The sequence below is a fragment of the Bubalus bubalis genome, chromosome 7, assembly GCF_019923935.1.
Source record: "Bubalus bubalis isolate 160015118507 breed Murrah chromosome 7, NDDB_SH_1, whole genome shotgun sequence".
Lineage (NCBI taxonomy): Eukaryota > Metazoa > Chordata > Mammalia > Artiodactyla > Bovidae > Bubalus > Bubalus bubalis.
Window position 1 is genome coordinate 107,117,134 of NC_059163.1, and position 23,235 is coordinate 107,140,368.

A 23,235-nucleotide genomic window follows, 5' to 3' on the forward strand; every position below is an offset into this window, starting at 1 on the left:
TGGCTAAATTATATATAATCATTCCACCATTCAAAACTTCTCATTCTTTGCTACTTCCTAAATATTAAATTCAGTTTGATATTCAAAACCTATTACTAGCTCATTTTCATTTACCATGTCAACTTCACCTGGTCATTAAAATAGATAAGGTTCCAGATAAACTAAACTATTGGTTGTTTCTACCCAGAGTCCACTTTTCTGATACTATTTTCTCTTTCTGAACTACCCTAATAAATGAATTTCATATATTTCTTACCATCCATAGTTTAGCTACAATGATAGTAACACTTCTTCTATAAAATCTTTATATTCTTATCTATATTCTCTATCTATAAAAAGGAGTATGTGGAACTCCGTAAATGATAAGAGTGTGAAGCTCAGCAAATCTCGCCCCACAAACCAACTATAAAACTGGGCAAAACTGACCAAATCTTTTTCAGGGTTCTTAAATTTAACCAAAAGCATACAATAAATGGAAAATCACTTATTCAAAAAACAAACAAACCTACTGAACATTATCTAAGAAGAGTAAGTCCATGGCATTTTAGCCTTATCTTCAACCCCACTCCTCAGGCCCTTTAGAAAGGCAGTTTCAGCAAGTAGAGAAAGACATGAAAATCAAGAGCTTCTTTCTATGCCACAGGGTTTAGGATTTGATTCAGAGTGGTATGTGGGGAAAAATCATTCAGAGTCATAGAAAATCATAATAATCTATGTATCAGTGAAGGAAAGTCAATACCTTACAAATTAACAATACAAATTTGATCAAGCAGAGTCCAAACCAGATGACTAGCCAGAAATTTAACAAGGAGATCTTTGATTAACTCTGATAAATCCTATCCATTTCCTTAACATGATAAAAGGCCTCTATGGAAAATAAACAGTTAACTCATACTCAAATGTGAATGACAAAATGTTTTCCAACTAAGACTGGAAACAGGAAAGGTCTTCTTCCCTCAAAATTATATACTAGAGTTTCTAACAGTGTAATTGGGAGAAAAAATAAATAAAATTTTAAAAGCAATCCAGATTAGAAAGGGATGATTAAATTTCCTCATTTGTATAACATGATCTTGTTTTTAGAAAATCCTAAGGGATACACAAGAAAATTCTAGAACTATTGAATTCATCAAGGCCACAGGTGACCAGATCAGTATATCAATGTATTGCTTGCTGTTTACTGGCTAAGTCATGTCCAACTCTTTTGCAACCTCATGGACTGTAGCCCCCTGGCTCCTCTGACAATGGGATTTCTTAAGCAAGAATACTGGAGTGGGTTTCCATTTCCTTCTCTGAGGGATCTTTCCTACCCAGAGATCAAAATTGCATCTCCTGCATTTAAGGCAGATTCTTTATTGCTGAGCCATTGGGGAAGCCCATAGAAATATGTGTGTGTGTGTGTGTGTGTGTGTGTGTAAACAAAATGAAAATAAAATTCAGGAAATAATTCCATTCACAGTATTACAAAAATGAATAATATCCCAAGGAATAAATTAAAAGAATAAGGGAAGCCCAAAACTTGCATAGTGAAAAGCAAAAAATAATATTAAAAATATTATTATTATATTAAAACTATAGCATTCTAAAAAATGGAGCTACAGTCTATGTTCATGAAATAGAAGGCTCAATATTTTTAAGATGGCAATCTTTACAAACTGACTTATGCATTCAACACAACACTTGTCAATTTCCCAGAAAGCCATTTTGAAGAAACTGAAAGCTGATCCTATTATTTATATAAAATGAGAAGAATGCAATAGTCATATATAAGTTTAAAAAAAAAGAAAAAGAATGTATTTGATTTTAAAACTTATTGTAAATCTCCAATATGTTACTGGCATAATGACAGGCACACAGGTCTAACGAACAGGATTAAAAGTTCAGAAATAAACACATCTGTTTATGGTCAACTGATTGTCAACAAAGGGGCCAAATATATTTAGTGAGGGAAAGGATAATCTTCCTTTGAAACAGAGTAGGCAAACTGTATATTCACATGCCAAAATACTGTCTCACACCACACTGAAATACAAACATGAAACAGCTTCTAGAATCTAAATATAAGGAACTAAATATATAAATTTTAAGAAGAGAACAGGAAAAATCACAGTGACCTTGAATTATTCAGAGAGTTCTTAGATGTAATGCAAAAGAAAGATACTTAAAAGAAAAAACTGATAAACTGAATTTCAACAAATTAAAATTTGCACTTCAAAAAGTATCATTAAGATGGGGGCGGGGAAAGACTGGGTGAAAGTATCTGCAAACCATATATCTGATAAAGAACTTTCATAAAGTATACATACAGAATATTTAAAGTTAAATCAGTCATAAAATCTAATTAAACACATATAAAATGTGAAAAGCTATCAAAAAATATACAGATGGCCAGCAAGCACAGAAAAAGATACTCAGTATCCTTAATCATCAGGTAAATACAAATGAAAATCTTAATTAGATACCAGTTTATGTTTCACAAAATTGACAAGGATATGAAGAAACTAGAATCCTCAGACACTGCTAGGGGGAATGTATATACTCTGGAAACAGTTGTGAAATTACTTAAGAAGTTACACTTTAATTTACCACATGACTGAGCTGTCCCCTTTTAAGATATCTTCCCAAGAAAAATGTTATGAACTGAATGTTTCTATCCCTTCAAAAATTGAGTGTTATAGCCCACAACCCTCATTGTGGCTATGTTTTGAGATGGGGACTCTAAGAATGTAATTAAGGGTAAATGAGGCCATCAGGGTTGCACCTGGTCTGAAAGGATTAGTGTCCTTAAAGGAAGAGACACCAATGACTGCTTTTTTACCCTCTTTCCTGCACATACAAAGAATAGGACATGAGAGCACACAGGAAGAAGGCAGCAACCCGAGAGAGCTCTCATCAGAAACCAAACCTCCGGATGTCTTTGTTCTTATCTTTCACAAGAATTATGAAAAAATATATATATATATTGTTTAAGGCAACCTAGTCTGTGGTATTTTGTTATAGCAGCCCAAGTAGATTAAGACAAAATATATATGTCCTCACAATGACCTTCACGTAAATATCCATAGCAGCATTTTTTAAAATAATCAAAAGGGGGAAATAATCCAGTCTCTTAACCTTTGAATGTAAAAAAATGTGGTATTTCTCTACAATGGAACATTGCTTACCATTAGATGTAATATATTCTTGATAAATGTTACAACATGGATGAACATCACAAACTCATTCTCAGTGAAAGATACCAGACATATAGACTACATATTGTCGAATTTCATTTATATCAAATGTCTGGAAGCAATAAATCCATAGAACCAGATCTGTGGTTGGCTGGGGCTGTTGTGGGAATGCGGATTGATTGATTACAAATGGGCATGATAGATTTTGTTGGTGATGTCAATGTTATAAACCCTGGATTTTGGCAATGGGTGTACAACTCTTTAAACTTATGAATAATAGTCGAATTGTCATTTAAAACAGATGGATTTTATGGTATGTAAATTATACCTCAATATATCTTTTGGAGAATGAAAAGGAGAAGCAGAAGCAGCAGTAGCAAAAGGAAGCAGCCCACAGTCGTGATGGGAAAATCAGAAGTGGAGTATCTGGGTGCTCAAAATTATCCTCACTAGCAGAGTAGGAGCAGTGGGATAACTGTCTCATATATAGTGTACAGAGACACATGCAATAGTTACACTAAGTTTTGACCTACTGGAACAAAGACAATCCAAATAAGGTAGGTTTAAATAAAATCCCCTGAGAAAGAAATGGCAACCCACTCCAATATTCATGCCTGGGAAACCCCATGGACAGAGGGGCCTGGGAGGTTACAGTCCACGGGGTTGCAAGAGCTGGACACAACTGATCACACAAATAAGATAGAGGATGACTCTCATATACAGCAGTCACCTATAGGAGAGCCAGGTTCCTTCCGTCCCATTGCTCGGAAACCCACTAGCATGTAGATCCTTATCTGCTTGGTGAAACCATAGTCACAAGACACGGGAGTACGCCAGTTCATTGAAAGGGGAGAAGTATTAGCCGAGGGCAAATAGCTTGTCATTAAGTTGGAAATGACTTAAAAATTGCTCATACTTTCACTCATATTCTATGGGTCTTCTACACAACTACCAGGGAAACTGGAAAATGTAGTTCAATTGCAGGGGGCAGGGGAGTTGTAGACATCGATCCAGCTAAGACTGTGCAATCATGGAAGATGAAAAGAATCTATTTGAACTGTTTAGTACAGTGGACGGAGCTTATTCAAATTATGTTAACAGATAATAGCGATACTACACACAAACTTGAAAGTAAAGAGATTATGCTTATGTAACCAACAGGTACACTGACTCTTCACAAGCCTACTGACAGGGTTTCTACACACTACAATACCAAGTCAGACAGGCTGCATCTGTAAGGTGTAGAAATAGGTGGCTGGGTAACAATCATAGGATTGAAGTTCAAATAAGGATTTCAATGTACAAAATATATTTGCAAAGAAAAAGCTGCAGGGCTTGAAGATGTAAGTGACTACAGGTACAAGCCAGAAAATTTATTGATAGTCACAAAAATAAAATAGGTCTTCAATTAATGGAAATCAAGTATTAACACGGTTCTGAGAAGATGGACAAATTCAAGTTGCTGATATCACCACAGCATATGTACACTCTGCCATGTCCAGATATCCACATCACCTGTCCCCTGTCACCTTTCAGGTCTTTGCTCAGAATCATCCCAGAAGAATTTCTCTGGCTGTTCTCTTTAAAATGATATCCCCAACTTCATCATCTCCATCCCTTTTAAGCTGTTTCATTTTTAAAAGTTTTTAAACAGTGCTTCAACCTAAAATTGTGTATAAAATGTGTTGCTCTTTCATCTAGAACATATACTCTAAGAGAGCAGGATATTTGTTTTTCCTACTATATGAAGAGCTTCTAGAATAATTTCTAGCTCAGAGCAAGCATTCAATAAATATTTGTTGAACTAACTGAATGAATGAACATAGGTTAGCAGCATAGCAAGGCTGGCAACACAATTTAGATGATGCCTAATTACTTCAAATGTACTGTTATAACTGGTACCAATACTGGGGTCACAATGAACATGGAAGGAACAGGAAATTATTTCTAGCTTTGGGTGAAGAAGAAAGTAAAAGTATAGAACTAAGGTCAGCACTCCTAGCAATCCTATAACACTACATTTTACTGCTACTGAGAACTTTATTATATTTTGTTTCACAATTTCCTATATCTATGCTAATGTTCCATTATTTAGTTCACTGATTCCTAGAATGTCGATGTTCACTCTTGCCATCTCCTGTTTGACCACTTCCAATTTGCCTTGATTCATGGACCTAACATTCCAGGTTCCTATGCAATATTGCTCTTTACAGCATCAGACCTTGCTTCTATCACCAGTCACATTCACAACTGGGTTGACTTGGCTCCATCCCTTCATTCCTTCTGAACGGAGTTTAGTGACACTGTACAGGAGACAGGGATCAAGACATTTCCCATGGAAAATAACTACAAAAAAGTGAAATGGCTGTCTGAGGAGGCCTTACAAATAGCTGTGAAAAGAAGAGGAGCAAAAAGCAAAGGAAAAAAGGAAAGATATAAGCATCTGAATGCAGAGTTTCAAAGAACTGCAAGGAGAGATAAGAAAGCATTCCTCAGTGATCAATGCAAAGAAATAGAAGAAAATAACAGAACGGGAAAGACTAGAGATCACTTCAAGAAAATCAGAGATACCAAGAGAATATTTCATGCAAAGATGGGCTCGATAAAGGACAGAAATGGTATCAACTTAACAGAAGCAGAAGATATTAAGAAGACGTGGCAAGAATATACAGAAGAACTGTACAAAAAAAAGATATTCACGACCCAGATAATCATGATGGTGTGATCACTCATCTAGAGCCAGACATCCTGGAATGTGAAGTCAAGTGGGCCTTAGAAAGCATCACTACGAACAAAGCTAGTGGAGGTGATGGAATTCCAGTTGAGCTATTTCAAATCCCAAAAGATGATGCTGTGAAAGTGCTGCACTCAATATGCCAGCAAATGTGGAAAACTCAGCAGTGGCCACAGGACTGGAAAAGGTCAGTTTTCATTCCAATCCCAAAGAAAGGCAATGCCAAAGAATGCTCAAACTACCGCACAATTGCACTCATCTCACACACTAGTAAAGTAATGCTCAAAATTCTCCAATCCAGGCTTCAGGAAAACGTGCACTATGAACTTCCAGATGTTCAAGCTGGTTTTATGAAAGGCAGAGGAACCAGAGATCAAATTGCCAACATCCGCTGGATCATCAAAAAAGCAAGAGAGTTCCAGAAAAATATCTATTTCTGCTTTATTGACTATGCCAAAGCCTTTGACTCTGTGGATCACAATAATCTGTGGAAAATACTGGAAGAGATGGGAATACCAGACCACCTGATCTGCCTCTTGAGAAATTTGTATGCAGGTCAGGAAGCAACAGTTAGAACTGGACATGGAACAACAGACTGGTTCCAAATAGGAAAAGGAGTACTTCAAGGCTGTATATTTTCACCCTGCTTATTTAACTTCTATGCAGAGTACATCATGAGAAATGCTGGGCTGGATGAAGCACAAGCTGGAATCAAGATTGCCAGGAGAAATATCAAACACCTCAGATATGCAGATGACACCACCCTTATGGCAGAAAGTGAAGAGGAACTAAAAAGCCTCTTGATGAAAGTGAAAGAGGAGAGTGATAAAGCGGGCTTAAAGCTCAACATTCAGAAAACTAAAATCATGGCATCTGGTCCCATCATTTCATGGGAAATATATGGGGAAACAGTGGAAACAGAGTCAGACTTTATTTTTTGGGCTCCGAAATCACTGCAGATGGTGATTGCAGCCATGAAATTAAAAGATGCTTACTCCTTGGAAGGAAAGTTATGACCAACCTAGATAGCATATTAAAAAGCAGAGGCATTACTTTGCCAACAAAGGTCCATCTATTCATGGCTAATGTTTTTCCAGTGGTCATGTATGGATGTGAGAGTTGGACTGTGAAGAAAGCTGAGCACTGAAGAACTGATGCTTTTGAACTGTGGTGTTGGGGAAGACTCTTGAGAGTCCCTTAGACTGCAAGGAAATCCAACCAGTCCATCCTAAAGGAGATCAGTCCTGGGTGTTCATTGGAAGGACTGATGCTGAAGCTGAAACTTCAATACTTTGGCCACTTCATGAGAATAGTTGTCTCATTGGAAAAGACCCTGATGCTGGGAGGGATTGGGGGCAGGATGAGAAGGGGACGACAGAAGATGAAATGGCTGGATGGCATCACCGACTCGATGGACATGAGTTTGGGTGAACTCCGGGAGTTGGTGACGGACAGGGACACCTGGCATGCTGTGATTCGTGGGGTCACAAAGAGTCGGACACCACTGAGCGACTGAACTGAACTGAACTGATGTTAATGTTATTTATGTCTGTTACCTGCTAATCATAAGATGTTTGAGGCTAGAAACCATATTGATGTCTCTGGATATCTCTTTCAGCAAATATTATAGTATTTTGTGAATTATAAATTCTTAATAATATTTACTCAGGTGGAATAATAGGTTAACCAATAATTAACACACAGTGAATGTTGATTTTCACAGATGGCAGAGCATTTTTTATTCAAATAAAGACCCCTCATTGTTTACTTGGATAATCTGACCTATAAATGCTTTCAATTTAAAACGTTGACTACATAACTTGAAGAAAAAAGAAAAAAAGGAGTTATCGCAGACTATGTATATAAAAGAACCCCAAAGAAGGATATCATTATTCTTTATCTACCTCTGTCCAACTAGGTTAGGAAACAATCCATGTTTTCATGGATGAGCACAGTGCCGTGACACTCTGAGTTATAGCATACAATGCCAAGTGGGTAGTAATAATCTTTTGAAAGCATTAAAGCATATGCACAACACTTTTGTATTATAAAACTTAGGAGCTTATCTCTTTTAACATGAAAAGCAATTACTCTTCCATAGATATGGAATAATTATTGTAAAAATATCATTTGCTCTTAAAACACAGTGGAGGCACTGTGCCTTTGAAGCATCATCTTTGAACTCAAATCACTTTCAGTATTTTTGCTGCATTACAAAAAAAAAAAAAACACTAAGGCTTTGCTATATGAAGGCTGATGTCATTATTAATGTCTTTATTCATGCCTAATTTTACTTGCTGAATCATGATTTTTTCCATGCTGAGTTCACTATTCTACCACTGGTTTTGGAAAAGGCATGATCTTGAAGCTTGGAACAAGATAAAGACATTGACAGAAAAGTTACTTCTTTGTCCTTGGGGCCTGATGTTTCCATTCTCAGTCCAGGCTCACCACACATGACATTTTTCACAGTCACAAAGATGTATTTTTGAAATGGCTGCTTTTTTGATTAGATCTTTTCTTCTAGAGCAGAAGACATGGCTTCTTTCAGAGCAGAGACAGTTTTCCTTTTTATTTTTTCTTTACTTTGTCCCTTCACTCACCATCCCTAGGCTGTAAATCATCTCATTTTCTACTGAACTTTGTATTTTGTTCCTCAAGAAATCACTGCCTAGCAATTACGTTATCTGTACACATACATTTATTCTTTCTTAGTGGTTTAAATCCTTAAAAATGCAGAGGGCCCCTAAGTTACATAACATTTTTTCACTAATTCTGCTTTACTATATTTTACTTGGGTGCTGAATAATGTTGGATGAAGGAAGAAATAAAGTTACAATGTTGGACATGCTTTTATGGACCTTTCCTATGTTTCCTCTTTCTTTGCTGCCTGCTGCTTGGCCGTTTGTTGTTCATTAGTATCTATTAAACTGTGGATCTAGGAAACAAAAGAGATAAAATGCAAAACAGTTCCTTTGTAACTTGTTACTTTCTCCTTATGACTCTTTATAAGTTACTAGGTAACAAAATGTCTTGGCTGTGCAATTTGTCCAACAATAAAATGTGTGGTTTTTATTTCTGCAGCAAGGTAATAAGGAATCTAGTTTGTAGAGTAAAGCACTCCTACAAAGAAATGGAATAAAAGAAAAAGGACATTCTCCCCATAGGAAATGGAGTAAAACATTGAAAAAATTATGAACATCGATTCATCAACTTCCTTAAACTAGAGGATTTTCAGAGATATGTAAAATATACAAATGAAACATTAGTTTTCATCAAATTCATTCCATTTGTAATATTAAGTAAAAATAATTATGTGTTCTTCGAGAGAAGTCAGTCAACTGTGCTGTGGGGTGGCCATTTGGAGATCAGTCCTGTTTCTGGTCAGACCTCATGCCCTTCTGTAGGGATGCTGCCTCACAGCATCTCTAACATCAAGTCAGCCTTTGATGTACCTCTAACATACCAATGAATCTGCAGATTTCATCTTGTAAGAGACAGAAGACATTATTTGGCAAAACTAATACAGTTATGTAAAGTTTAAAATAAAATTAAAAAAAAAAAAAGAGACAGAAGACAAAGATTTGTGTGAGGTGTTCTTTCTAAGTTTTGCAATATGATATGCATGCATTAGTGTAAATGCATTCCAACAGATAACACTTACTGATTAGATTAGACAAGTCATCAACTCACTAAGAGTAAGTAAGATAAGCTTATCTATGTAGGCAGCTGAATATAGTAGTTAATACTGGTATCAGCTAAAATCCCAATAGGAAACAATGGCAAGCTCAAAACAGGATAATTTGAGAACGATTTCTTTTTCAAAGACACGAATTACACAGATTTGAATGGGATATGACAGAAAAACGAGGGGTAGTACAAGAATTCAGAGGTAGTCGCAGTGAGGTGGCAACCAGGCTCAAAGGATAGAGAAGAGAGGAATTTGTGGAGTTCTAAAGAGTAGTGAAGAGCAGGCTGTCTTTAGAAAAGCATGACTTTTGTGTGAGAGAAACCCCCAGCTCAGATGTCACAGAGGAGACAGAAAATAAACACCTTGAACCCACTCTTCTCCTGCAACTGATGTATGTCTGGGACTCCTAGTTAGCATTCTGAAATACCAGAGTATTCCAGGAACTATTTTAAAGGTTTCAGTTGTGACTAGTTAGCTAACCTAGCTCTATGTCATTTTCCTCATCTATAAAAAGCTTATAAGAATAACTTATACTGTCTTTTAGTTTATAAGGCAGTGTACAAATTAGATGGGATGGGGGAAGCACTTTTAACAGCTCATGGGATATAATAAGATATAAATAAATGACAATTCTCATTCTTGGACTTTCAAAGGAGGCTCTTTTGTCAAGAGTATACAGCAGATATAAAAGCCACAAAATGATGTTTCTTCCCTAGTTTTAGATGTTAATATATCTCTCTGTGTTACTCTGTATTAAAAGACCAAGAAAATGGGGTAAAATTCTTTTTCCCATTTAATATTTTTTTAATTTTTAAATTTTTTTTCCATTTAATTTCATTTCTTTTTCCTAGGAAGAACACTTGTATTAATAGCCCAAATGTTCCCATACCTATATTCAAAATCAATTACAAACAGGTGAACCTCAAATCCAAAAGGGATTCATGATTAACATTGCCTTCCATGCCACAGATGTCAGTGAGAATCTGAAGAACCATCAGAATTTCTTTTAGGACACAATACTCATTCCCAAACGGGAAAACTGAAGCAGATTTGGGTAACAAATTCATAAATAATATTGCTACCCAGTAAATAATGACCTCACTGATGGCTCAGATGGTAAAGCGAATGCGGGAGATCCGGGTTCAATCCCTGGGTCAGGAAGATCCCCTGAAGAAGAAAATGGCAACCCACTCCAGTACTCTGGCCTGGAAAATTCCATGAATGGAGGAGCCTGGTAGGTTACAGTCCATGGGGTCGCAAAGAGTCGGACACGACTGACAACTTCACTGGTTGGTTTGATGGAAATAAACATTTGCAAAACTATAGAATAAAAGCTTGAGTATTCAAAAGGTAATCTAATTCCCTCAAACACATGAAGCAAACCCTACCTCCAAATGGTTTTGTCATTGCTACTGCCTGCAATGCTATTTCCTCTTATCTTTGCATGGCTGACTATTTTGCAACTTCAAATCTTAGCAAAAATGTCCCTTTTTGCATTTTCCACAATCACTACATAAAAAAATGAACTCCTGGCTTTAAGTTGCACACACACACACACACACACACAACCCACCTGTTATTTTTATCATAGTATCAGTTATTTTGCTGTCAGCCTTCTCTTTAAAAAAAAAATTTGCTTGCTTCTTTAGCTATTTTTGTATATCTTTCTTTAAAATATAAAGTCCTTGGTTGCTTGAGGTAAATTTATTTCATTCATCTGTATAAATTTCTAATACAGTGTAGAGTCAGTTCATTAAAAGTATCTTACAAATAAGTAAACAATTATTTTCTTTTTGAAAGAATCATGAATTATTCTTGGTGAGTCATAGTTTTCTTCCCGTTGGTCTCCTCTTCTCATATTTAAGGTTTAAGTGATTTCCGAGGAAAGGAAGTGTAAACTAATGATTGATCTGTGCTCTCATGGAGCCCTGGCATAAATTTTAGATAATGAATGACGGTGGTTTAACAACAAACCAGCCTTGTTCCACTGTAACAGATATAGTAAATAGGGAGTTAAAATTACCCATGAGAAGCATGAATCAACTTTGGAAGGATTACCAAAAGAAAGAAATGCTTGGTGAACTTCTTTTGAGAAAGGTAGATAGATAAGCATAATAGATATGGTATATATATATATATCATATATACATGACATATATGCTATATAATATATATTTTAAAATAAACATATGAATTTCTATGCATATGTATATATAAATGCATATATATAATACATATATTAATATATATATGATGAGTTAATATAGATATAAAACTTTAAATGGGGACAAAAATGCCTAGAAATTCAAAACAATCAAAGAATGAACTAAAAAGTTTCAAACATTATAAATACTGTTGACAAATTAATATAAAACAATAAGAACAGCATTTGGTAGCCCGTAGAATGAGGCTGATGTGTCAGTTTCTTTCTCTGTGACCAATAAGTATGTGCACTGGTTTTTTAATCTCCAAATAACTTTCTATCACCAGAGCTATTTACCTTGTGCTCATTTTCAATAACTTGAATAAGCACACAGGACCACCTCAACGTATTCTGTTTGATTTTATTTAAGTGTAAATTCAAAACTAAAATACAAAAACTGTTACTGGTTATTCTATTCAAAAACATTGTCTATGAAAAGATCACATCTGACTTTATTTGTAGAACAGCCCCCTGCCCCAAATAAACATTTTGAGAAAACATATGCTTTTTACTTTGAAACATTCCTCATATATAATAGATATTTTATGTATTCTCTATGTTTTAAGTCTTTTTTATGTTAGAAAACACAGCTTTAAGGAATGAGCTTAGCCATTCTTGGTGGTGGTTTAGTTGCTCACTCATGTCTGTATCTTGCAACTCCATGGACTGTAGCCCGCCAGGCTCCTCTGTCTGTGGGGTTCTCCAGGCAAGAATACTGGAGTAGGTTGCCATTTCCTTCTCCAGGGGATCTATCTCCCCTACCCAGGAATTGAACCTGAGTCTCCAGCATTGCAGGCAGATTCTTTAGCAACCAAGCTACAAGGGAAGCCCTAGCCATTCTTACTATCATAATAGTCTATCAAAGACCAAAAGGCAAATATGTCTTGAAATGAGACATGGAGTTCTGAGAAAATAACATGATACTATGTGTTACTGAGGAAAATACTGGAAATTCAAAGAAACCTATGATCAAGGTTTTAGAGTTGATATCCACCCATAATGAAATAAAAAAGTAAAAAGCATAGAAAGATAACCTTTTAAACAATCATGTTAGAAATAAATTAAAAATATCAGATATGATGCATCTATTAAAGTCTCAAGTTTTCCTTGAATTCATTTCTATATTTGACCTTCACATATGTCATTCTTCCACATTATGCCTCTCTACAACTGAATTCCATGTAGTTATGACTCAGTGCCTTATTTACTTCACTGATTGTATTAAGCCTACACAAATCATCAGAAAGCTTTAGTTTGCTCCCTACAAGCTTTCTCTACTTCCCAGAAATGGTAACAACGTATTTTAAATCCTCCAAACCCTAATAAATTATACTACAAATATAATTCTTCTGGGCTGATAAGCAAAACTCTCCCAGGAAAACAGAAAAAAAAAAAAAAAAAAAGAAAGAAAGAAGCATTTAATTTATATAACATTTTTACAACCCAGAATTCAGGATCTTGATAAGAAAAAAATATCTTAGGAAAAAAAAAAAGACACTGACTAGGCAGTTATTAAATTTAGTATTATCCATGGTATGCATGGGAACTACCAATGCATGTGGCAAAGGATGTATGGGAATGCTAGGTCAGAGAAAGATAGGAATTTGCTGATTTACACATGCAATGGTGCCAAGTCACCATGTACTCCACTATTAAAATGCATTCAGATTAGCAGAGGAACCCACAAACCGTAACTGTTACCCCATGTAATTATTATGCAACAATGATCATAGCAGTCTTCCTACAGAGTATGTGTTCATTCCCACTTTATGAATAAACTGAGGCTCGGAAACAATAGGTGTGTTTATGGTCCCACAGATAATAAGAGGTGAAGCAGCATTCATACAAAGGTAGATTTATCTCATTACATGGCCCATGCTTCCCAGGGCTTCCCAGGTGGCACTAGTGGCAAAGAACCTGCCTGCCAAAGCAGGAGACAAAGAGACTCGGGTTCAATCCCTAGGTCAGGATAATCCTCTGGGAAGGGCATAGAAACCGACTCCAGTATCCTTATCTGGAAAATCCACCATGGACAGAGGAGCCTGGCAGGCTAGAGTCCACAGGATCACAAAGAGTGGGACATGGCTTAAGCAACTTAGCACATACACACAAAACGACTTACTATGTGCACAAAGCGACTTACTACGCACAAGAACACACGGCCCTTGCACTTAACTGCAATGTTTTCTTTTTCCTCAAGCATCAAGTTTAAAACACATACTGAACCAAATATAAATATTGTGAGTGAATACAGTGAAGAATCAAAGATTAAAAAGGAGATGAGTGAGGAATTTTTAAAAGCACTGTAATAGGAGGGTAAAAGGAAGAGGTGCAGATATAGGTCAATATCTAACACAGTGATAATAATAGTTAAGCTAACTACGCTAAGATTTCAGGGCAGCCAGTGGAGACCACGGTATTGTGCAGAGTAATTCGCTCAAGGCTAAATGCTTAGAGGCACCCCAAAAGTACTTGCTGATTCATTCTTATTTTTCCTAGAATATGCAATTTTCTATTGCACATTGGCTTGTGTGTCTTGTTTTTAAAAACAAGTGTTTCAGTGATATTTCTTTTGAAAATTACAAAATAATTCAACAAAATATTGTATGGATACTAAAAGACTATGCATAATGAGATTCCAATAATTCTAAAAAGACTTTCCAAGTACACGCAAAAATAAGCTGTTAAATGTTAAAATAAAAAGTCAGATTATTTTTTATTCTCAAATTAAGCAAGTAGACTGGATCATCTAAAAGTTGGATATTAATAATACTTGTAATAGTTTTAAAATTCTGAATATAGTTAAGTCACCTTTGGTTTGTCAACATGAACTTAAACAATTTTTATGACTACAAAATGGACTCTCATTACAACTGCAGAGTGCACGTAAATGTGGTTTTTAATCTAATAAACCATATATTCAGTCACTTTATGACATAATAGGCAATTCTTTTACCAAATAACTATCATAAAAGACCAATTAGAAACTGAATTATGCTGTTTAATCATGCACTCTATCTATAAAGGTAGAAAAAGAACAGAAGAAAGTGGTGTGCTATTATTACAAGAAAATATTTGGTTGGTAGAAAGAACACTTAAGCAACAACAAAAAAAACTGCATTAAACACAGTTTTCATAGAAAGCTGCTACAGATTCTTCTAAATAAAACAAGATCCAGAGTAGCACATGTGGCTGAAATATATATTTTATGAGGTAACTTACACAACAATACACAATTGTAGGTAGTCAGGTAAAAGGTCCCGAAGCAGAAAGGCTATATAAAATCATGATATAAGGGTCTATAAACATCTGAATTTCAATCTGTTCATAGTAATAGGGACCTTACTTTAAAAGTGTCGTATTGAGTGATATAAGGGAAAGACTTACCAGTAAAAGAGTAGAACAAAAAAATCACAGAAAAAAATTAAATTAAGCTATGCACTGTATATCCTTATTAACATTATATTAAAAATAATGAATTTCTTTAAAAAAGAAATTCCCTCTTTTCTGAAAAGTAAATGTTTTAAAAGTCTAGAACATTGCGTTTCTACTAACACAATTAAAACCCCAAGTTACAGGTAAAAGGGAACGACATGTAAAAATCCACAGTCCCCCTCAGGTGCATGTTTAGACCTCCTGCAGACAGACATTCCATCTTCTCTTTTGCTATCTCCATGACAGACGGCCCAGTCTTGGAAGAGTTATAGGCTTTAAGTATTTGAAAAGACTGATTTAACTGAGTACCCTCAAAATTAGAGTCCAAATATATATTATTATAATCCTTCTTGATCGGCAATTCTTTAATGAAAATGGATAATATGAGATATTTGAAAGAATGTATGCCTGTGCTGTCCCTAATAGATACAGATGTCTAAAATTTTAATACTACATTAATGATAAGTACTAAAGATCACACACTAGGCAGATTCTGATTGCAGACCTTGTCTGCCAGTTCTTAGAACATGGCAGTAGGAAGGAAAACTGATGCAGAACTTGGCATAGAATTTCTGGAGAACTGACCAACCTAAACACTCCAGACTCATGAAGAGAGGCAGGTTGTCCAGACAGACACAGAATGGACCTCAAGAATCTCTCCTGCCTTGTGAGTGCCCAGAGGTGGCTAGTCAGCTGCATCACTAACCCTTCAACTGCTCTGCACACGGAGTTAGGCATCAGTTTATCTACAGAGCATTGCACCTAGAGACAAAATACAACATTCACCTTGATGTGGAAAGGGAAGAGGAATGAAAAAAAATGGGGGAAGAAATGAACAAATGAATGAATGAGAAGAAGTATAATCGCATGATGTTCAGATTTTGTTTCTTGGTTTCTGGAGTCACTAATTCTCAAGTTCAGGAGATTCAAAAAATTAGCTGAAGTTGGAGTTATATAAGTTGGTCCAGGAAGCACAGGCTGATGAGTTACATGCATTGCAATCTTATGCTAAGGAAAATTGAAGAATCCAATCTAAGAATTTTGGAATTAACAGATGCTTTTAATCACAGTAAAAATATCCTATTAAAGCAGAGAGGAATATAAATTATGAGACTAAGCCCTGGAATAAAGCATCAGATACCACAGCCACATAAATCATTCTTTTACATTTACATCTTCTTTGAACCAGACTATTCAGATTTAGCCTATGGCACCAGAAATATTCACAGTGAATTGTCATGTGTCTTGGAAAAGGTTTTTCCTGCTTAGATTTCCTTACACTGTTTTTGGCTCTGCTACTCTTCTGTCATCCCTTTTACACACGTGATATAGATACATGGATATTTATATATAATCAAAAAGACACAGGACTTATTTCATAAACCATAAATGAGAGTAGTCTCACTGTTTTACACTTACACTAATTTAATTCTGGAAGATATGCGAGGCAAATCCAACTGAAACTGTCACTGTGTGAAAGTGAGAGGTCTATTTTTACAAGATTCTTTGAGAGCAATCGATATTCAGGCCTGGTGTGTCAAGAATTGAGTTAAAGATGGACCAGGCTGTAACTGGAAGATGAGCAATCCTAATTGTGACTGCTTTTTGTATTAAAATCAACTTTTATAACTAAATTGTTTATAATGATTTTTAACACATCAGAGAAGAGAATAATTTTGATAGTCCTTTGTTTTCAAATAGAATCATTTGTGACCCTATAGTATAAATCTTCCCTTATACTCTTCTCACTATGCATTTCATTTTTATATATTTTTCTAATAATTATGTCAAAATGTTTTAACTGAATCTTGCCATTCAATATTAGTGCATAGTTCTTAATATTCTTCCTGATACACCTGATGTAGGTAAGACTTATACATGCATTCATATTTCTGCATTCACCTTTCAATGTGAACATTTTTACACATTCTCCTTACACTTCCTGACCTTGTTTTCTTATAAATCCCCACCTTTCAAGGCTCATAGTGGTGTTGGTTTCAGCTAAGAGCTAACAATATAAACAACTGCTATTGCTTTCAGTAGAGACAGAGATGCCTTTCACACCAGTCATTTGTGTATCTATGTTATATTCAGGATATAGGTCCAACAAAGGAAACAATCTTTAAAGGAAAAGTAAGGAAAGAAATCTCACAACTGCTTTGGTCCAGGTCACCTGAACCTGCAAAAGGCCCTTTCTGGATTCTGATGAAATTAATGAGTGCTCCAGCTTGCTGTGAACAGCTGGATGAGGTAGCAGAACAAACGACAGCTATCATATATTCCTTTAATCAATTCTGAAGTCAGTCACGGAAAAAGAAAGAAAAAAAATAGGAGGCAATTTCAGCAATGTGAAGCCATCTCTGAAGTGAGAACTGAATAATTATAATTTCTTTAATTCTTTATGTATCTAAATCTGGAAATTTGTTCTAAAGACTTGTGGAGCATCTTATCTACAGAGATGAAATTGACCTTAAAATACATCACTTATGTTCTGATTTCTTCATTATTATTTAGAGGAGGAGAAGTAAGGATGAATGAACTGAGTGGATTATACAATGCAACTGCTGCTACCAATCAAATTGGTATTTTTCTGCTAATCCATGCCATCTAAAACCTATGAACATAACCTGTGCATATCAAAACATTTAAATCTGCTACCATTTTCATTCCCTACAGTGTTTACTGAAGTCCTAGAATATATCAGAATATATTATGCATTTTCCTCATAAGTAAATATTATATTATATATATATATATCCTTGCAGATATAGTAAGGAAAATATCAGGTCAGTGGTCTACAGGCCTTGGCTTAGTTCATTCATTCTTTGCTACACACTTCTAGTTTGTAGAAGAATTACTTAACCACGGTGGTCTCAATTATTTAATTTAACATTCAATAGTATTTATATAATTTTGTACCACAATAATTCTATAGGTTTTGAATTTTATTTTTTGTATATCTTAAGGAAAATGTCCACACACAAAAAGAAAGTAAAGAAAAGAATTCTTAAGTTAAGGCATGAAAAGAGTCTTTATCATTAGTTGACATCACAGCTCAACAGATGAAAGGTAACCAATGGCTTATCAAAACATATTCAGAAGAAAGCAAAAATAATTACCTAAAAATAGGTGGTTTATTTACAAATTACTTTTATTAAAACAAGAATTTTTTTCCTACTGTTCATTTATCTGAAACTGCTGAGATTAATGTTATAGGATAGTGAAAATGATGATCAAATAGTCATTGCTCGTCAGAGAATAAAAAATATTGATCCTGTGTTGTAAACAAGATATTTTCTTCAAGAAAATCACCTTAAAATAATTATTATTATGCACAAACTTACGATAACCAAAACTACAAAGGAGCATTTTATATTACCAATATTCTTTATTAAAGTTTATGGAGTAGGCTGTTTATATTTAAATCTCTCTCTCTTATTAAGTGTTGAAAATAGATGGGATAAACAAAATATTAAATTAAAAAAATCATGTCAAATGTTGGAGAAAGTTCTAACAATAAAATAAACTGAGGATTTCATATTAGATTCCATTTATCTGTTGACAGATCCCTATTATAATTCATTTTTATGACCAAAATATCCATATACTTTGATGATGTTATTTGTTCAAGGGTCAGACTTTCAAATAAACAAATGAAGAAACAAACACATTAAAAATACAAAGAGAGGGAAAAAGAATTCAAAATCATTCATTTTTAGATGTTCATCAGGAAGACTAATGTATAAACTACTTACTGATAATACTGAGAGCACTGAATGCCGTGTCCATCTTTAGAATGTGAAAAACAAATACACTGATTTAAGGCCCTCTATATTACAGATTTTAATGGTATTGCAGCAAAGATACAATGATAGAAAGGTGACCACCTTTGATAGTTCAGTTGAAGGTTTCTCCTAAAAGACTTCCTCAAAATATTTAAGAAATTCTCCTAAATACTTTTTATTTTCTCTCAATTGAATATTTCTATTATTGTTTCAAAGTTATCAAATATAATAAGAGCTCTAGAAAGAAACTATTTTTACTTCTAAAATCAACCAAGATCTTTCTTGATATTGAATGGAGAAAAATTAGCTCCAGAGTTTCCTACAACTTATTTCAGGTTCATTACCCAGAGCAGACCATCAAAATAACTGGTCCAGAACATCCTGTTAGTATCAAAACCCATCAGGCAAACTGTCAAGTTCTTTATTCTTTCTTGACAAATATCTAGCATTCTCTATCTTGAAAACGTAAAACTTACTTCCTCTCTCAATTTGCTTTCAGTGCCACAAATTCTTTTATATCACAATAGTTCTTTTGAGAGATATTTTTGTTTCCAGAATTTAGTTGACAGTAGAAATGGTTACTCAAAGCAATATGTAAATGGATTAACTGTGGTATTTTAAAAACTGCCCTTGTGTTTCAAATTGTAGTCTCTAAAAAAAGGTGTGAAGGCCATATTTATTTAGCTGCTGCAATTTCATTTTACCCACTGTATATTTCTCACTGCTTTATCCACATTTTTTCAGTCAAAGTGGATTTTTTAAAAGGCATGGATATTTTAGCACATCTGCAGTTCATGAGAAGACAGTCACAAAAATAAGTCGGTCCTCATTTTTTCCTGTTCTTACTCTGGTTACTGAAACTAACAGTTGGGAAAGAAATATCTACCTATTTTAAAGAATAACATTCTTAGTGTAACTATTCCTTTACGTTACAGGTATTTTTCACAATTTCTAGTTTATTATTTTTGCCAACTGCTTTATGAATTCTAACATTAATTTAGACAGTTTTTAGATGTTTCTATAGAAAATTTATCAGCATAGCCATGATTTAAAGTTGCAAATTCCCAGGATAATTTGAATTAAATGCAAGAAAAAAACAGATGCTTATAGTAATCTGATTTTTTAAATTTATATTTATGTATTAAAGTTACATCATGTTAATATGAAAAATCTATGTTATTACAAAATCAGCCTTTACTTAAAAATTTCTGTTCATTTCATTAAAATAATATCTTTTCACTTCATCAAATTAATAAGAAGGAAAATCCATTAGACTATTAATCATTCTATCCATTGCCTTACTGACAGAAATAAGCTTTAAATCAGCTTTAGCCAATGCCACTGATCAAAAACACATTCCAATAAAACTTACTTGTATATCATGTAAATACATTAAATTAAAAACATTTATCTTCTTTATCCCTTCAATACTTTTCTTTAAAAAGTTTTCTACCAAATTTTACTATAGTTATATCTTGTCCATATTTTCTTCTGCCAATTTCTCTAAGTTTTTAATCAAAGAAATGCTTCATTTAACTAAATTAATTTCATATTAGTATCTTTACTAAATATATAATCACAATAAAATATAAAACAGATTAACAACAAATAACTTCATGAATAATCACTACTTTGCCAATCAAAAGACTAAATATTGCATTACAATAATAGCATCAAAACTAGAATTTTATTAGTGTAAGATCGTTCACTATTAAAATCCTTCATTCTTACAAAGGATCATTCTAGCATAATAAAAATAATTTGTATTTGTATGACTTTGTACCTATGAAAAATTTTAATTCACTCAAGTTTACACAGAGAATGGAGAAAAGTGCTTTAAAATTTGGCACACTGTAGAGAGTGAAAAATGTATAGCATAGGTCAGCGTAGATTCCAGTACAAAATCTTTGATTTGTATGTACTGTCTAAAAGTTTTCCTTCTAGCAATACTTCTGTCATGAATACACCTTAAATGTCATCTCCAGTTGTGACATCACTCAAGACAGCAGTTATCTCAAAGAAAACAAAGTAAAACTTCAGACAGAAAGTCATATTTTTAAGGAATGCTTCAATTACACTAAAGTCATAAAATGTTGCAAAGTTTTTATTGTAAATATTTATGACCATTTTCATATATTTCAATTAAAACAATAACTTTCCACTCACTGCTCTTTCAGAAGTAGAATACAGGATTAAAATCTACCAAATAACACCCTAAAAGAAAAGCAATGCAGCAAAGATGCAAAAATGATGTTCATGTTTAATGGCTTTTAAAAATTTAATTTCATCGCCATTTGAATTGAACAAAAAAAAAAATAAATAAATAAAATAAAATGTAGAGTGCTGAGAGACCTTACCTTCCTGAACTGCTTGAAAAGGGTTGTTGCCATCAACAAATGTCACCGAAAATGTGATTTTCTCAGTCTGTAAGATCTCCTCATTCTGGTTGAGGTCACCAACTGCTGTGCGAAATACCTCATCATCCTTTTTGGCAGATTCATCAAAAATTGCTCCTAGAAAGAAGTGAGTCGCCATTAAACAATAACATAAATATTCTCTCATGCCCTCCAGAATTATGCCAAAGAGACTTATGTATCGGAAAACGTATACTTTCACTTAAAGCATGCACTTTATTTATTACTGAAACACACTGTACTGGAAGCAGTGTGACAGCTAAGCAGGAATGTAGTTACTTCTTCCAAATGGAAATGATGAATAGCACATCAGAGTGTTTTGCTGGGAGAGCACTGGGAAGGCATAAGAAGTACAAAAAGCCTTTGCAAAACAAAGTGGTTAAATGCACTGAATGCCTCATGTACTAAGATCTCTAGGAATTCATAGCTTGAAGGGTTTTTTTCTGAATAACAGGAGAAAAATAAGAAAATATTCTGAGAGTCCATTCATGAAGTCAATAGGAATCAAATTTCGATCATGATATTCATTTATTATTTTTCTTTTTACTTATTATCTTCCTTCTTTCTTGAACAAGACTTTCCATATCTTTTCAAATCCTGACTCTCACATTAGTTAGTCTGACCTTGAGCAAGGGATTCAAACTCTAAACACATTCATCATCTATAAAACCTAATAATAAAAATATTATCCATCTGTAAGGTTTATTAACTATATTAAATGATGCTATGCATGCAAAATGTAAGTAAACTGTGGTAACTAAATATGTCTTAATAAACACTGGAATCTTTTTCTAAATACTGTAATTTAATCCAAACAGAGCTTAACATTTTCTATTAATTTTTTCACACTACAGTATCTAATATAATTCTTAAAATAATTCAGGTCAGTTAAGTTGCTCAGTCATGTCTGACTCTTTGCGACCCCCTGGACTGCAGCACACCAGGCTTCCCTACCCTCACCAACTCCCAGAGCTTGCTCAAACTCATTTCCGAGGAGTCCGTAATGCCAACCAACCATCTAATCCTCTGTCGTCCCCTTTTCAAATAGTACTATATACAAATAATGTTTTTTAAAAATTAGGATTCCAGGCAAGAAATATGACTAAGTTCACACAACAATGGCCAGAGCCTTTTCCTCCTTGACTCCAACATTCTTGCTCTGTGTCAATATGGGATACTGTCTTCTAGGATTATACCCAAAAGGATTGAAAGTATTTAATGGGGATTCTCACTTTATAGCATATTTGGAGATTCTTTCCCATATGATCATGCATATTGACTCCTCCAGTTCTAAGCAGGCACACATTTTTTATTAATTTACTTTTTAATCACAAATAATTGGGTCAACATACTTTTTGCATTTTTCAATAAACCTAGGAAAAGGTCAGTTATCATTCCATTCCCAAAGAAAGGCAATGCCAAAGATGCTCAAACTTCTGCACAATTGCACTCATCCCACACGCGAGGAAAGCAATGCTCAAAATTCTCCAACCCAGGCTTCAGGAATATGTGAACCACAAACTTCCAGATGTTCAAGCTGGTTTTAGAAAAGGCAGAGGAACCAGAGACCAAATTGCCAACATCCGCTGGATTATCAAAAAAGCAAGAGAGTTCCAGAAAAACATCTCTTTCTGCTTTATTGACTATGCCAAAGCCTTTGACTGTGTGGATCACAATAAACTGTGGAAAATTCTGAAAGAGATGGGAATACCAGACCACCTGATCTGCCTCTCGAGAAACCTGTATACAGGTCAGGAAGCAACAGTTAGAACTGGACATGGAACAACAGACTGGTTCCAA

At 34.5% G+C, this 23,235-nt stretch overlaps 1 protein-coding gene across 1 annotated transcript in view; it reads right to left on the minus strand.

Annotated features, from left to right (window-relative positions):
* Nucleotides 1–23,235, minus strand: part of GRID2 (glutamate ionotropic receptor delta type subunit 2) — a 1,609,032-nt gene that overhangs the window by 1,242,457 nt on the left and 343,340 nt on the right. Inside the window, exon 2 of the mRNA XM_025290706.3 lies at nucleotides 21,379–21,534. Coding sequence (XP_025146491.1) covers nucleotides 21,379–21,534 — 156 coding nt within the window. The remainder of the gene's footprint in view (nucleotides 1–21,378; nucleotides 21,535–23,235) is intronic.